Source organism: Agelaius tricolor, unplaced genomic scaffold (assembly GCF_023055355.1).
Source record: "Agelaius tricolor isolate 1412-34295 unplaced genomic scaffold, bAgeTri1.0.p SCAF_9, whole genome shotgun sequence".
Taxonomy (NCBI): domain Eukaryota; kingdom Metazoa; phylum Chordata; class Aves; order Passeriformes; family Icteridae; genus Agelaius; species Agelaius tricolor.
In genome coordinates this window covers 21985244-22002266 of record NW_027269269.1, presented here as the reverse complement: position 1 = coordinate 22002266, position 17023 = coordinate 21985244, and the positions used below count along the sequence as shown (strand labels likewise).

The 17023-nt window shown below is 37.3% G+C and overlaps 1 protein-coding gene across 1 annotated transcript in view; it reads right to left on the bottom strand.

Annotated features, from left to right (window-relative positions):
- Positions 1-17023, bottom strand: part of KPNA1 (karyopherin subunit alpha 1) — a 58489-nt gene that overhangs the window by 39749 nt on the left and 1717 nt on the right. Inside the window, exons 2-5 of the mRNA XM_071433205.1 lie at positions 6021-6154; positions 5097-5204; positions 3286-3385; positions 2631-2725 (exon numbers count right to left, since the gene is read on the bottom strand). Of these exons, the coding sequence (XP_071289306.1) occupies positions 2631-2725; positions 3286-3385; positions 5097-5204; positions 6021-6149 (432 nt within the window). The 5' untranslated portion in view covers positions 6150-6154. The remainder of the gene's footprint in view (positions 1-2630; positions 2726-3285; positions 3386-5096; positions 5205-6020; positions 6155-17023) is intronic.

The following is a 17023-nucleotide window of genomic DNA, read 5'->3' as shown; positions in this document are numbered from 1 at the left end:
AAGTCCGTGTTTGAGTAGGTTTCTGCATGCCTTCAGCCCAAAGATTATTACACTACCCTAGCAAATTTACATCCTATTAGGTACATTCAGAATCTGTAGAATTAAGACTGCTAAAAGTTGAATGAAAAGTAAAAACCAACAAACAGTAAAAATGGAAAGTCATAAGCTATAAATGAATGACTTTGATATTATCAAAAGATGCTGATCCAGCAGTATTCCAGTGGAAATACTGACATACCTTCAAAAACTGTCTGAAGAGATAGAGCAAGGACTTATATTTAGGGTTTAGTTACAAAAACAACTCCTGCTAAGGAGTTGCACCGAATCCTGAAATGTGCCTGAAATAAGAACTCAAGAAATAAGCCTAGACTTCTAAGGCTTTTCATTTCTAAGTGCTGTTAAAGACTTTGGTTTTGAAAATACAATTAATTAATACAATTAATCCTGCCCTTCTGATCAACTGAACATTCTAGTAAGATATGATCAGAATAAACAATTTCAAAATACAGCACTGCAATGGACTAGGAGTATGGGCTCCAAAATAAAGTACAAACAGACAAAGTCAAAACTGCAAGATTCATCATTAATGAACAAGAAGCAAAACAGTGTGACCAGAACCTAAGGCCAATGTAAAATGTTGCTTTCTTGTAATTCTCCTTTCTCTGAAGTGAGTATCCAGTGTTCTGGGGTACATTATAACATAACTGTTACTCATCTTTCTACCACAGAGGTCTCTTATCCATATATAAAGCTTGTCCTCCACCTTCCTACTGGTACCACCAGCTTGAACAATTCACAGCTTGGAGACTCATCACATGGTCTCCAGTGTAAGTCACAGAAAGGTTAGAGAGTGACAGTTTCTCTCCTCCTTCTCTGTGGACACCTGATGCTCCAGGATGTATAAACTAAGGAACAGTCACACATTAATGGCAAAGATATCTTTGTGATGCCATTCTTTTTCAAGATTCCTCTCTCCACATGAGAAAAATGTATTTGTTCATGTATGGCTGAAGCAACCCTGGAGAACAGGGGAGATTTTAAAGTCTTCCATTTACCTTGAGTAAAACTAGGACAGAGGAATTCCTAACAAATTAGGCCTTCCTATCACTGATCTCAGAGGCCTAGATTTACAGGATATTCCATTGACAACACAAAAGAAGAACAGACCATAAATTCCCATTAAGTTCCAAGTTCATGAACATGGAAGTTGCCATATTCAATCCACCATACAAGCAGCTATAAATTATACTTCACCCTCTCAGAACGAGCTGAAAATCCTTTCCTTCTAGGCTAGGTTACAGTTAGAAACCCTAGAATGCCAAGCCCAAAGGAATATTTTTGGAAACAATGAGAGAGCAAATAAAAACATTAGAAGGTGAGTTCCAGAGAACTTCTTAGCTGATCACAGCAAAAAATTCTACCTGCAGACACTAAATTGCCAAGCAGGCAGAGAGATTTGGCAAGATGGAGGAAAATTACCCAGGTAGAATGGAGTATTAAGAGCAACATACTCAAGCTTTTATTTTCACTGCTTTCCTACAAACTCCTTAGGACAAGCTTGCACATTTCCATTCTGACTGATTTTTCCCATTTCCGTGTAAAAATCAATAAATGCCACAACCAATAGGGCCACAAGAATTGCTTCTATTTATCTGCCTGTCTTGGGTTTCTGTGCATGACCCCAATAAGTAATAAAAGGTATTCCTTTTTTTTTTTTTTTTTTTAACAACAGATAGTTTATAAATCTTCCATTGGAGTTGCAAACCAACCAGCTTAAATCTGATACATACTCTCAGTTACTGTCCCCAGACTCCTGAAAGGAAGCTAACAGACCTCTGGAATTCGGTGGATAACAATCTGAAAAGTAATACCTGTAAATGATTTCTCTAATGTGTAAAAAAACTAATTTTTTGCATATTTCCACTCAACAAAATTTGGATTTCACATGACATTCACAAACCTGTTGTCTTATGCATTTTAAAAGAAAGAACGCTGATTCTAATCTAAGTGTTGTATTTAATGTTACATGTTAACATATTTTATCCTTAACCAGGTAATAGTTTTCCTTCACTTTCTATTAGCCAAGAAAGACTGACCAGAAAAATATACAGCTGGAAATAATACAAAGGTCAAGAAAAATTAACCATTGTAGCACATATAATTCCGTTTTTTCAAACCACAGTAAGGTTTCCAGCTTTCTATGCTTCTCACTACAGACTGTATTTATTTCTAATTCCAAACTTTTTTTTTTTACTTTAATCAAAAATTTACATCCTAATTCTTAAGATTTAAAACTGCCTTCAATTTGTACAAAGAAGACAAACATCAAAGTTTTGTTTAATAGCTTTTCATCTGTTGAGCTCCAAATTTCCAACTCTGTATTTGCTGAAGTCTGAAAACCTCACCCTATCAGTCACTCAATGCATGTCAGACATCTCTCTCTCACTCTCTCTCTCCTGTCCTCCACCCAGAGGTCTTGCCAGAAATTCTGAAGATAAAATAGCTTTTTTAACACAGTGAAGAAAGAGAGGAAGTACAGCTGAACAAATCACTAATTTTTTTCCTATCTAATTTGCATCACCAAATGCCTTCCTAAACTAGGAAGGCAGATACATTTATATTTTTTATACCTGTAATGTACAGTTTTCTTTCCGCTTCAGGAACTCCACAAACCTGGCCACGACTCCTTGTGTGCTTATGACTTCATCTATTGGAGGATTTGGTTCTGTTTAAAATAAGAAGTTATGTTAGATACACTCATTTCTTGGTAAGGAAATTCTCAAATTACTGCATCAAAACAATATCCAGTGACATACTGACTGCTCTTTTCTTGGAGTGTGTTCTTTTTCTACAATACTTCACTAAAAGGCAATGGATTCCTATCTGTCAACATAAGAAAACTCCAGAGTTTTGAGGTAATAAGATAACATGATTCAGAGCACTGATGCACTCAGTAGTTTAGGCAGGCTGACTTCAGAGCAGCAGTTCTGTGCAGTCACTCTGGCATGCACACGTGCAGAGGACCTTTGGTATATCAGCATGTTTGGGCCACAGAGACACTGCCTAAAACATGTGAACTTACATCCAAGAGGAGATCTCACATCTGCAACACTCAGTACACATTTCAAGAGAAGAAGTGACTACTACATACATCAAGCTGACATTGTGTTAAGCAGAGCTTTGACCCTGAAATTTCAGTGTGAAACTCAATTTTTATTGCTGTCAAAGTAAAACCACATGCTAGGGAGGCTTCCACATTTTTCTCCAAGTAATTTCAGCCCTTACCTTTAGAAAGCAGCTTTCGGAACTTCTGGGTGGCCGAGAGCTGCTGCTCTGGGCTATTGGAGAAAATCATCTCAATCATATCAGCAGTGATGACTGCACTCTAGGATTTACATGGGGAAACAGAATGAGGGTGAGAGAGCAAAAGGGGAAAAAATCTGGAATTAGCAACATACAGGTTACATTTGCTAAACCAGTATAAAGTTTATTTCTTACTGAATAAAAACTTAGGTAAAACCATTATGGACAACATAGGAATCATTATATATGAACATCTACATAAGGCAGCATCATTCTCAAATGCAACTTTGCTCTACTGAAAGCCAAAATTCAAATTTTCCACAAGATATGGCAAGAAAATTCCTTTTCAGAATTTTTCACTGGTATTCTCTCCCTTCCTCTAAATTAAATATAAAATTGTCTGCTTTAACAAAAAATAATTATGTTAGCATTTAGATTTCCCTAACATGTACATTTTGACTTACTCTCTTACACCAAAATGTATAGGACTTCTCATTTCTAGAAGAGTCAACAAACTCTAATACTTGTTATCAACCTCAAGTAGAGGTATTAAATTTTCCATAATACTGATGGTTTCCAATAATATGAATAAATTAAATCAGCAACCTTTCTTATGCTAGGTAAAATCTGACATTCTGTTCACCACACATGTACCCATGTAAAGAAGCATAAGGAAAGTCAGATTTTTTTTCCTCCACTTCTAATCTAATCTTCAGATCCATCTGAACCCAACCCTTAGACAGACAGGGAGACAGATGACAGTGCTGAAAATACTAAGTGTTGTCTGTAACAGCCAACAGCTCCAACTGTTAAGAGCCTGAAATTAATGGCATTTAACATAGCAAACTGTATAATGACACTATCTATCAATTAGGCAAAAGCCTTTCCTTAGTTTTTACTCTCTATTTGTTTAATATAAGCTTCCACACAAATGATTAATGGTATTGAAGACTTGCCCAATATTTGAATACTATCTTGAAGAGTAAAACCATATATTCTATTATTGATCTACCACACTGTTTATAAGCATTTCTCTGTTTCCCAGTAATTTTCAAGGCTCATATAACCATCAATAGCTCAGCCTGATTTCTATGGAAACATCACTTGCATACTCTGAACACAGACACTGTGAAGATCAGCAAGATAACTTTTAAGTGAGAACTGCACTTTCCTTAAACTTTTCTGTAGTAGAACTGAAACCTTTACCATTTTTCATTCCAGAGAGAAAGTAAAAAAGTCTAATTTCCACAAGAAGTATTCTTCTGTAGTTTTAAATTCTAGCACAGAAAGGGGTTCAAGGCCTCATGCAGACAGTTAAACTAGGTCTAGCAGGGTTTCCAATACTTAGGTTAAAAATTGTGCCACTTGAAAGTCTGTTAAGAAAGCTTTCCACCGAGCCCCTTATTAACTTTGTAAATTGCAATAACACACTGCCTGATTTGTATTTTTAGGCTTCAAGCAGTATGAATTTCAGATTATAAAAACTCTGGGCAACAGTTGATAGAATCACCCATAATGGTGAACACTAAATCCAGGAAGTGATCAGCCTGCCAGGACAATGACACTTTATTTCATTTTCTTGAGCACATATCCTCTGAAAAAACACTTGCTATATATTCCTGGCATTTTTCTCTCAAGTAATCTGTTTCAGGGTGGTTCATTGACATGTGTGTTTCAGAGTTGTCCATCTCTGAATGCATTCTTCACATCATTCTGGAATTTCATTTCCATCATGTCACTGCACAACAGACTTGCCCAGCTTCAACCAACACTATTCATTTCTCATCACTTACAGAAGTCATCTCCATGTTGTTCATCTGAGCCTCATGGAAGCCCCCATCTGACATCACTTCCTCCTCTGCTTCTTCCTCAGCCGTTGCAACATTTCGGCGTTTAAACAACTAAAGAGAGAAAATATTTAACATATATATAAAATATTTAACATATATATGTATATTTAATATATATTACACAGCCAATATATACACAGCATATTGCATCAGGCTGCTATAAAAACTACACATGCTATCACCTGAGAGAAGGCAGTACACTGGCTACAGAACTTCAACTGACAGCACATGGAGAAAGCTCAGCCATGGAGTAAATGAAAACAGCAATGTGCTAAAATATTGGTTCCTAACAGTTCTGGAAAACTGTTCACTGATGTCCCCTTCTCTTCTTCACCATCTGCCTCTATCTACAAGCTCTCTAGCTTCCACACCATTTCCTTCTTGCAGAGGATGCTGGGGTTCAGAGACCGGATAAATTCCTGTGTTACACATCTTCACGGAACACCTGCAGGGGCTCTGACAGTAGAGTTACAGTGGCAAAGAGGGTTTTGGAGGATGATCAAACATAGGTTATTATACTGGGATGAGCAGAATTTGGTCGCTATGACTTAGAGAAGGTACCCAGTTTAAGATGTCCTGAGAAGAGCTGGAGCGGCTACAGCTACTGGTCAGACAGTTTTGTCTGACCCTCAAGCTGCTCTGGCCAATATTACACTTGAGTGAATGAGGAGCACTCACTCTATGTCTTGCAGAGCCTGCAGAGGAGGCAGTGAAGTGTGCAAGTGATTCTGATTTCAGACTGACTGCGTATGAATTTGGAGGGCAGGAACAACTAAGAAGGGGTTTGGGAGAAACAGAGAGTCAGAGCCACTGCAAGACAGGACTGTTTAAGGATTGATCACAGATATCTCAACTGCTGTGTGTTACCTGCTCCTCTCTCTTTTGCTTCCGTAGCTGAAGACCCTCTTCCTCCCGCCTGCGACGCATCTCGTCAGGGTTTAGAGATTTGTTCTTGTAGCTCTTCAGCCGGAAATTCTCTTTTCCTGAGGTCGTCATGATTCCTTCACAATGCAATTTAAAAAAGAAGATAAAATTACTCTTCAACAACACATCCTTTTATATTATGTCCACTCCTTAAACTCTGTAGCCATGAACTTCCAGCCAGTGCCCCCCCGTATTCCATCACCTAACTTCTAATAAAATTTAGAAGGTGGAAAGCAAAATTTCACAGAATTGCCACTTCGGTGTGTCAGTTCTTAAATAAACTTTTATTTTATCATTTTGAGGCACTCACTGGAGAGTAAGTAAAATATTTTACTAAGAACAAAGGTCTATAAGCCAGAGTATATAGCCTGGGCGAAAAAGAAAACTATGCTAAAAAATTTTAACGTTTCTTCACACAGAGAATTAGCCAAATTACATACTCCTGTTTTTACTCAAAAATGAAGGTGTCCTAGCTGCTTTTTATCTTAGTTTACTTTGCCTGTCAGTACAGGGGCTTTTTTTTTTTTGCACTTCATATCCAACATTTTAAGCTAATTCAACACAACCCTGTTTGAGAAACTTGAAGAAACTCTGTGTTCTTCCTATCTAGACAAGGCCTACAAGGAAATTGAAATAAAAATTTTAGGTGAAGATGGTTTAACCATTGAAAATGCTCAGTCCTGCAAACAAAGCAGTGCTATTGTTCCCCTCCTCCCCACCCCCAATCCCTAATCCTGCCACTGTTTATGCAGAGGGGCCTTTTTTCAGTCTGTGATTTCCATCTGTCTTATGTAACTCAGTGGGTTGGCATTTATAGCTGCCCATGATGATTTGCACATGTACAACACCACACTTTGGAGTCACTTAGCATAAAGCAGTGATGGAGAACTGTGTGGAAAGAACTCATTCCCCTGAAAGCAATGGGTGTGGATCAGGTCTCCACTCTTAGTGCTCCATTCTGCTGCTACTTCTCTCCTTACATCATCCCTTTAAATCCAAAAGAGTTTGGGAATCAAATTCTCAACACGTCAGTGTTTCCATGCATCTTCACAGAGATGCAGAGTCTCCAACATATTGCAAATCCTGTAATAGAGAATTTAGAAAGCTGCACTTTATAAAAAGTTACTCTACAGGACTTTTAAAGGTCTCTTTCAAATGCTCTAATGTGTGGTATTAAATAAGCTACTCACTTCAAATTCCATAAGCACAGAATCACCAGATGATAAATGATCTCCTGTGCATTTTCTACTTTAAAATTAAGCAACATGTGTCTGTACAGATTCTCAACAGCTTAGGTTTCCTCTTTAAAATACATCAAATGTATATTGAGTCTACTCTAACAACTCTTCTTTCAGTTAGCACAGAGTTGTAAGATAATAATAATAAAAAAAAAGATACTCAAATATGCTTCTTGCTAGAGCCTCTTTTTAAGTTGCTACTACCTGACAACCATTTATAAGAATTCTGATGATCAGAACTGACTTTCACAGAAAACATTTTGGACGTCACTTCAAGTGTTACTGTATTCTGACAACTTTTTAAAAATTTTAAGATTTTTTAAATGTTCAGGGACACAGAACTACTACATTGATTGTCAGTCAATCACAGGTTGCACCAAATGCAACATTAGCAACCTGAGCATATAGGTAAGCAATTCAGCAGCCTAATTTTGCTGAAAAGGCTCTCCTGAAACAGCCTTTTTTATAATAAAGGTATGACAAAAAGATAAATCCCACAGCACCAGAATTCCCTACATCTTTTTTAACAGCTTTGAGACCCCATGTCTGAGCTTCAAGTGTTCATGATTCCTACAGTATGCTTAGCAATTATATGTTCTTCACATTTTTAGTTTAAGTGACTACTACCTGTATATTAAACACACATACTATTTGAATAAGCCTGGAATTTTAACTGTAAAAAGAAGTTCAGTCAACAAACACTCAAAATTTCTTTCATTCCTAAAATATTTTGAACGAAGTATTTTATATATTTTAGAATAAGCAAGTTGAACTCAAACACCAAGTGGACAACCATGAGCTAGAAGGACATTCCTAACATGAAAACGGCTTTGCAGACACTCTGGTCATTCAGCCCCTGACCACGAATAAACACAGGCATACACTGCAGCCCAGATAACATCTTGGGCCTTCCACAATGTTATTAAAAATTCTCCATTTTTGTCTGAAGTCTGTCTTCTCCAACTCATACAACCATATTTGCCTTTAATTGGGATTTCAGGACTTTGGTAACTCCTTTGATAAACTCCTGTGGTCATTTCACACCTTCACTTTCAATACCTAAAAGCCCTTAATTAAATTGAATTCTTGACAGGGAACATCTTCAACCCTTGACACTGAATTTTATCTAACTTCTATTATGCAGCTTCCATATAATGTTCCAATGTTTTTAAATATCAATGACACAACCAACTTCATCATAAGAAAGTTCCCTTAAGTGTATTCTTCCTCACTGTGCTTATTAACGTAGTTTCCCCCTTCATCAGTTCGCACACTGATCTTCTTTCAGTTAATTTTGCTTCTGTCTTTAAGGTAATAATTTCCATCTTCCTCTCAGAGTTCTCTTAGCCCCTCCTGTTGTACCCTTAACCATTGTTTCACTTATTGAAAATACAGGTACAGGGTTTACTTGAATTCTTTCTCTGACTTTACTGCAAGCCCTCTACCCAACAGCTTCACAGGTATTATCTTTCTTATACCCTCTGCAAGCTGTAGCTGCAGGTTTTGACTATGCTTATTTCTGACTTTGAAGACAGCTCACTTGGCTGACTAACCCTTTCCTCTATTTCATGATTAAACTGTACACTTAAAATCCTTTCAAAATAGTATAGTGTCTTTTATCTGGGAGTACAAACACCTACCACCAAATGACTAGGAAGAGAGTTTCTTTCATTAAAGGTGAAAAGATTAAATTCTCTTCATCACTGAGAAGTTACCAATCCAACTAGAGATGGGTTCAATACCTTATTTTATGCTAGGCCATCACTGGTAGTAAATAAAATGCCAGCACAAAGCCACACACCTATTTATACACCTGTTTGTCTCATCTCTATAACTGTTAAACCCATAGTTATTTTCTAGAAGTAATTCTTACTTCCTGAAGGTATCTTAAAATCAATTCTTTCTTTACCATTCTTTTATTGGTTTCTTGACTACTGGTGAAAAATTCAACGAGTGTATCAAGGATTCCATCCAGCCCACACATACTGACAGCATCTTTGGACCTATTCAAATGTGTGAGCACACAATGGCTTTTTAGGATTAAAAGTGTAACAACTCTATCTTAGTTGTTACAGTCATCCAAGGACTGTTTGCTATAAAAAATCTCCTCCTCCATTTTTGAGGATGTAGCTTTTTCCCCAGACTAAACCACAGAAGCAAAACAACTTCAAATTGTCTCTCTGGTCTTCAGCAGCTTTGGTGTGACTTAGCTGAAAATCTTTCAGTGGTTACTTCAAGTTCACCCTTGCAGCAAACAGCAAACCCTGGATCTTCTCTGCATTGTCAAAATTAACGCTACTTCTGGAGAAAATCTGTGGTGGTTGTCATGGAAATGTTCTACCCATCTTTTCTTTCCTAAAGATAGCACAGCATTGTCCACATTTTTGATACTCCTGGCTACAGCTAAAAACCTCTGGAGACCTGGTAAGGAATTTTCATGGTGTATTTCTTGGGCTTTTGTGCAACACCACTCAAGCCCTATATGACACTTTCTCCTTCTCAATTTGTCTGCATAACACAAATTTTAGCAAAATTAAACCCACTATTCAGGGATGTCTGCATTTCCATAGGGCAAACATGATCCCAAATCTTTTACTGATTAAGACAAGAATCGTACCGAATGTGGATGTATTCTAAGCACACGTTTTTAGGGGAAATAAGAAGTTCTGCATTTCTCCTTGCTCATCAAGTCAAAGAAACTCTGAAGCACTGGGAAATACAGAGTCACTTACTGCCATGACCTACCTTGTCCCAAGCAATCATCTAGATAGGAATAAAAATGAACTCCCTGCCTTCTTAAATCAGCTATCACTGCCTCTAGACTTAAGGGCTTTGCCAGAAGGAATACCTTGTGACTAATACTCTTGGATATTTCACACGTCAGAGGTACGGAGATGTAAAAATAAAGCCCTTAGAAATCAAGAGCTGTATAATTATATATATTATATATATATATTTATTTATATATATTTATATATATTTATATAAAAATATAAATTCCATTTTTTTACACATGTAATAGCATATATGCACCACGTATACACAATGAAAAAAAGATTACCAAATACACTCCTGATATTAAAGACTATTAGAGACAGACTTTCCTTCTTTGGAAATAGGGGCAAGAATATGAAAAAAAAATGTGTTTCAGAAGAGTAGATCTATACGTGACATTCTACCTCACAATGGGAATAGGTCAGAAGGGGAAGACTTGAAAATTAAAGCAGAATATGAGTTTGAAGAGAAACAGTGTGATAAAAAATTATCAAAATACCCATGATTTGCCATATTATGAGATTACATTTCCTAACTAAGGTGGCTGTCAGAAGGAAAGCAGTCACTGGAGGCAGACTTGGGAGCTCTGTTGTGCTGTCACACTGCTGTCTCTCCTCTAGATTGCTGCCAGAGAGACACGGAAAAGACACAAAAGGCACCATCAGCCCTGAAAGGACAACTCGTGTTAGTAACAGCACTGTCAAGCAGTGAGAGGAGCTGGAATTATTCAAGGGAAGAAATGCACAAAAGCTTTACTTCCAAGGAGATTTTAGTTTGTTTACTGCCTCTGCCATGAGACTCTAGAGAAGTTTCCTTACAATCACACTTCTTGACATCAAGCCAAATACCTACAGCACAGCCTGGACAGATGTTTGAGCAATTCACTGAGCTCTGATTACAGGATACATCACCTTCTGACACTCTTCCATGTGAGACTAGAAAACCTATCCAATTTAAAAAGCCAACCTGAAAGCAGCACTTGGTCATTCATTGCCCTCATGAACACATTCTCAAAAAAAAAAAATCAAATCTGTATATCAGTATTTTGGCCACAAATGTGTCTGGCTTTTTTTTCCCTATAAAGTGTAGATTCTGCAAAGTCTTTCTGATTTGCTTTTTGCTAATTCACAGGCAACCAGTCAGGATGCTAACAGAACTATTTAAATCCTGGGGAAGTAAATGGTCAGCTTTCTTGGAGAGGACAGACAACAAAAACCCTTCATAATAAAACCATGAATAAAACAGGGCATAGAATGATAAAAGTATCACCTGGGATTAATGTTATTTCCCTGGAAAAACTTCTAGAGCAAAATCCTACATTTGGCATCATCCTACAGAGATGAAAACACATCTACCAAGTCTCTATACTGTTGACAGTGTTATCTGAGAGAAAAAGAAAAATAAAGGAAATCAACAGATTGACTTCTCTCTTCACTGCTGTCTCCTGTTTTTCAAAAGCCAGCTCAGCCAGATAAACACTTTGATGAGGTTGTATCAACTTCAAATGCAAAACTGTTTGACAAACCATGCTTACAGGGGTCTGTGGGAATGCCCACCAGTAGAAGCACCCATACTATCTGAGGGACAGGGGTTTCACTTTCTCTCTGTCCTCAGACTCTTGTAAAGCTCAGGCCATCTACAAGAAAGGATATTTAATCATCTCAACTACAAAAAGCTATTGTTCAAGCAAAGCACAGCCAATTTCCAAGACTTCTCCTTACCTTTCTCTAGCTGTAAAAGAGGACTGGGAAACACGTCTCACAGTCTCTATAAAATCAGCAGTTACAGTATTTATAAAGACCTGTAAAGTAAGTTTTGCTCCAGCCCTAACAAGGGAACAAAACAATCATGTGAATTCCATTTTCTGTGATTTATGAAAGCTGCAACAGCCCAACAGCAGGGATCCACAGTCCTAGGGCAACCAGCATACAAGAACAATGGAGAAGAAAAGGAATCACCACCCTCTGCTATCCAAAAAGCCAGAAGATTAAAGAAACTTCAAATGCAACATAAGAATGGTAGCCAGACATGAATAGAATGTATAGCCTTGAAATGTTCAGACTTTAAGAGACTTTCTGTTAAAAAATGGAATTAAGAAGTGGATTTCTTCATGGAACTGCTGCCCATTTCCATATCTTTCAAATCTGCTTTATTTTGCAGGCTTCCTAGTCCTCTTAGGGTTTCTCCCTGCGCATTGGTAAGCCTTAATTCACAATTTTTTCTGTTTTAGCACTTTTATAACCCTGTGAAATAGCAAAACAAGTACTAACCCACCTAATCTATGGCTAAGTTGGCATGCTCTAGCTCTAGACCACTTGGCAAGTTGGATTGGTTCTTGCTTAAAAATAAGAATACCCCTAAAATAATTAATACAAGACCTAAAAGACAAAAAACATTGCACAACATGGAATATGATATTACAGAAAAATTACAAACATTAATATTGCTCAAAGGCAAAAAAAAAGGGGAAGAACACATTGCGTGCTATCTGAACAATGTTGAGACACCTCTGTCAAATGTGCAGGGATGTCACAATGTCACATTTCACACCTCATCCTGACTTTCCTATCCACAAACAAAAAAAAGGGCTGAAAAGTTGGCTAAAGTAAAGACAAACAACTACCACATCAAAGGAGGTATCTCTGCAAAATTACTGATCTTGAAGGGTACATTGATTATATCTCCAGGTAACTCAGAAAGATCTTCTGTCCTTACAAAAAAAGTACATACTTTTTTTAAGAGATGTACTTAAAACCAGGCCAACATCAGCTTGCCAAGCTCCTGATCTTCTTTACACTACAAAAAAAACCAACCACCATAGGGAATAAAAATCAAGTAAGTATATTTCTGGTTGCATAAAGAAACCAACCACTAACAGAAACAGAATTCCCTAGAATTGGTGCTACCTGAGAAACTGATCTGGCACATCAGCCTGTATTACTAGTTAAACCCACTGACAGCCACAGAGCTGGACACTTAATTTTTAAAAGTTTGAGGATTATGTGCTTTTTTATCCTCTCTTTTTTATAGAAACATTGCTGAACAGATTAAGAAGTAATGCATTTACAACGTTTATTGGACAATAGTTTTAGAAGGCAACATGCACAATAAAAGATTATATAGTGTGTATTTAGCACTTCACTATACATTTACTACCATGAAGATATTTACAAGATGTTTTGAGCTCTATTTTTAAAAGGTCCATTTTGACTTAACAAGGCAGCAGATAGTTTTCAAAGTTCCAGAAAGCTTTTAACTTGAGTGAGAAGGTAAAAAAACTGACTGTCAAAGCCAGGTCAATTTAAAATGAAAACATCTTCAAATTTGTTAACTGAGACTTTCTGACTTGAGTTGAAAACACAAAATTCCTTTACTGTGTTCAAAGACACAACAGTGCAATAAATCTGTTTAAATTGAAAAATCCTCACCTTCATTTCTATAACCCCACAGTCCACAATCAACCTGAAACCAAAAGGTCCCACAAGTCATAACACAAAGAAGCAAGTGATGAGGAATTAAACTATTCAGCCACACAGGATTATACTGACATTAAAAAAAAAAATAACCTCACGTAAATGTGTCCATCCATATGAAACTACAGAAGTGATTATTCCTGTATGCCAAATGAAAATGTAATCTGTTTTTCTTTTGAAGAAGAGATACATTTGTATTTTGATCAAGATTGCAGCACATGCTCCCTGCACTCACAGGATAGGCTGGCCAACTATATATTTTCTGTAAGGTCATATCCAAAAGAGGGACTGCTTGAAAAGCCACATTTGACAGTCATCTGTCAGAAAAAAAAGATCACCCTCACATCTCCAAAATCCTAACTTGCCCTAAACATTATTTATGAGTGAACAAGAGTGCACCTTTCAGAATTTCACACAATGAAAAGAAGTCGTCTCTGGCAGTTTAAAACAAATTAGGTTAAAAATAAACTAAATTAATAATTAAGTTGACTTTGTAGTTTCAAGCAGCTTTTGTTTAGGGTTGGAAATATCAGAAGGCACTGAAAGCAAAGCTACCTCATGCTTCCCGTGACAAATCTGCCTGCCACAATTGTATCATTTGCTGTGACTCAGCACTATGGAAGATACGTGTGCAAACCAACAAAATAACAGTAAGTCAAAATTCTACTGATTTCATCCTAGCTTTGGACATCAGCAATGAAGGAGTCACACAGCACTGAGGTAACAGCCACATCAAGCCAAAACCCACAGGCACTTCAAAGCTTAGTTCAGTTGAAGAAAGGATCATGTGGAAGCTCTACAAAGAATCTCTGTGTCTATTAAGAGGCAATCTCACCCTACTTCAGACAAAAACCACAACAATCTAATGTTAATCACAACTTTACTATTGGACTTTACTTACAGATACTTACAGTTTGTGATCCACTAATAGGTGGCTTGTTTGCCCATTTTCATAATTCAACAGGTGAATTTGCTTTCAAGTGTTACCTTAGCACTAAATTTGATAGCTTACAAAGCCTTGTTTCAATCAAGATATGTTCAGGATGTTTAGCCACAGGGTATTTGTTTTATGGTTTTAGAAGCAGCACATCTCTTATATATAATCTCAACTTTATATAAAATAAAGATCTGTGTGTGTCAAACCAGTTGGTATCACAGAACATATGAATCCTCCTGCTGAGCCTGACAAGCACTCTGAACTACCAACAAAAACAGAAAAACAGAGAAAATAAATACTGTGGATCACAAGGAAGCTGTTGGCAGCAGGTGACTGACTAAATCTTGTCCTATGTCACACTCTGAAAGCCCAGAGTCCATAACGCTCTACACACACCCAGAACAGTCGTATTTCTTTCAGTTCCAATGAGCTTTAGCGCCTGTCTCCCCATGACACTAAGCAATAATTATGCTTCAATAAAGTGTTCACGTTATTCCAAACCAGATTTCTTCTGTCACTGAACTCCATTTATTCCTGTCTAACATGAAGAGACCAGCAGAAGTGACCCTGTGATGTGCAGTCTACCACAACTTTCTAACACTTTTTCATACCTTCCTGCTACTAACATCCTTTATAAATCAATTCTGGTGAAACAAAATTTACTGACACCTGTCTTAGACTACACCTACTTTTTATCCTCAAAATGAATTATAAAGGCTGCACAATGTTTAATGCAATTTAAGACATTCAGGAGGTGGCATAATATCATTTCCAGTCCTGCTGGTCTACAGATTTCATATTCAGTGGAGGTTTTTAGAGTGTTTAGCTTGAAATTACCTCTTCTGTTTTTCCACAGTCCCTTTACCTTGTCCACAATAATTTAAAAGTACTGATATTTCTACAGGCCTTGCATTCCACTGCTGGCTTGAAAACCCCACACTTATTCTTGGAAGTAACACTGAGCAGTTTAATCCACTTACTTGCTTAACAGACTTTAAAAACTGTAACAGACGAGGGGTTTTTTCCTTCATAGTAGAAAAAAAAGTGACTTGCTATCATAATGCTGCCTCTATTCTCTGCAATTTACATCAGCATTTCTTTTTTAGTATTATTATATTATTTAAACAAGTACATTCATTATGCTTTCACCCCTTAGTATGAAGCTGAATAATTTTTCTATCAGTTCAGCTTCCACTTGTTCTCTGAAAAAGAGGTGGTCTGGTCTTTCTAATTTGTTTGCCCATTACATCATTCCAGAACCTCCAGTACAGATATTTCAGCCACTCAGAATATTTCATCAAGTGTGTAATTCCTTTAATGTCTTTTACTTTTCTTGACTTGCTCAGAGCCTACCAGGCTCACTCACTATTCCCTTTGGCCTTCAGAAGTATTTAAACAAACGCAATAAATTAAACTATTTGCTGCTGCCCTTCTATTTCTCTTATGTTGCAAATTAACATTAAAGCCCCTAGCCCTAAATCACATCACTCAGGTTTTTTTATGTGCTATATGCTATTTTGGAAAAACTAGATTTCAGTTTTTCAGGGAGCCACTGGTTTACATCCATCAACCTCTTGCCATAGAAGTTAAATTTTGCAACTTAAGAACTTTTTTAGTTGCCTTTAAAGGTACACTTTTGTGCTCCTAAAGACAGAAATTAAGCCCCCTCAATAACTTGTGAAACACTTCAGAAGAAAGAATTCACAACCCAGGGGAGGGACAAACAGAAAGATTTTAAAGCAAGCCTGCAGAAACAGGACCATAAAATAAAATGTACCATTCTATTAACATTAGCTTATTCAACAGAAGGGGAGGAAATAAAAAAATAAAAAAAAAATAGTAAAGAGCACTGTACAGAAACACTGAAGCTGAAATAAGACTATCAAATAACCTGCTTAAATAAACATTTACACTTAAGAGTTTCTATAAAGAACCTTTCAGAAACTGCTACAACTGACTGTAGGAGTTTTTAGTTCTCGTGGTGACTTGGGCCAGTGCTGCTGCCATGGGCTGCCTTTCCCTTTCCAAATGGACTAAACTGGGACTTCTCCAGGAGCCAGCACTCAGCTGAATATACAGGACCACATGAGCATGCCAGCTCTGAAGTCATCAACGCAGAGAAGACAACATCAGAAAAAATCAGCACATGGCAGGGACACTGACAGCAAGAGGTGAACGCCCTGGTACGGTGTCAGGGGTGAGAGATGGGATGTAACAAAGACTCTGCTTTGAAGTTGGGGGTCAGTGGGGGATGCCAAGGGCCCAAAACAGTCACATCTCTCAGAAGTGAAGCATCACTGAATCTGTTTGAAAGACTGTGACAAGAAAATCCATGATGAGAAAAATCTCCACCTCATGTGTCATCTAAAGTTAGGGTGCCTCAAGCTACAATTCCTTTCCCCTGTGCCTATGGGTATGTCTAAAGGGTAATTAAAAGGTGCAACCACAGCTCAAGTAGAAACTTCAAAACTTGTTTTGAATGAGTTAGTTCACATGTCAATGCAGGTGGTAACACTGAAAGGA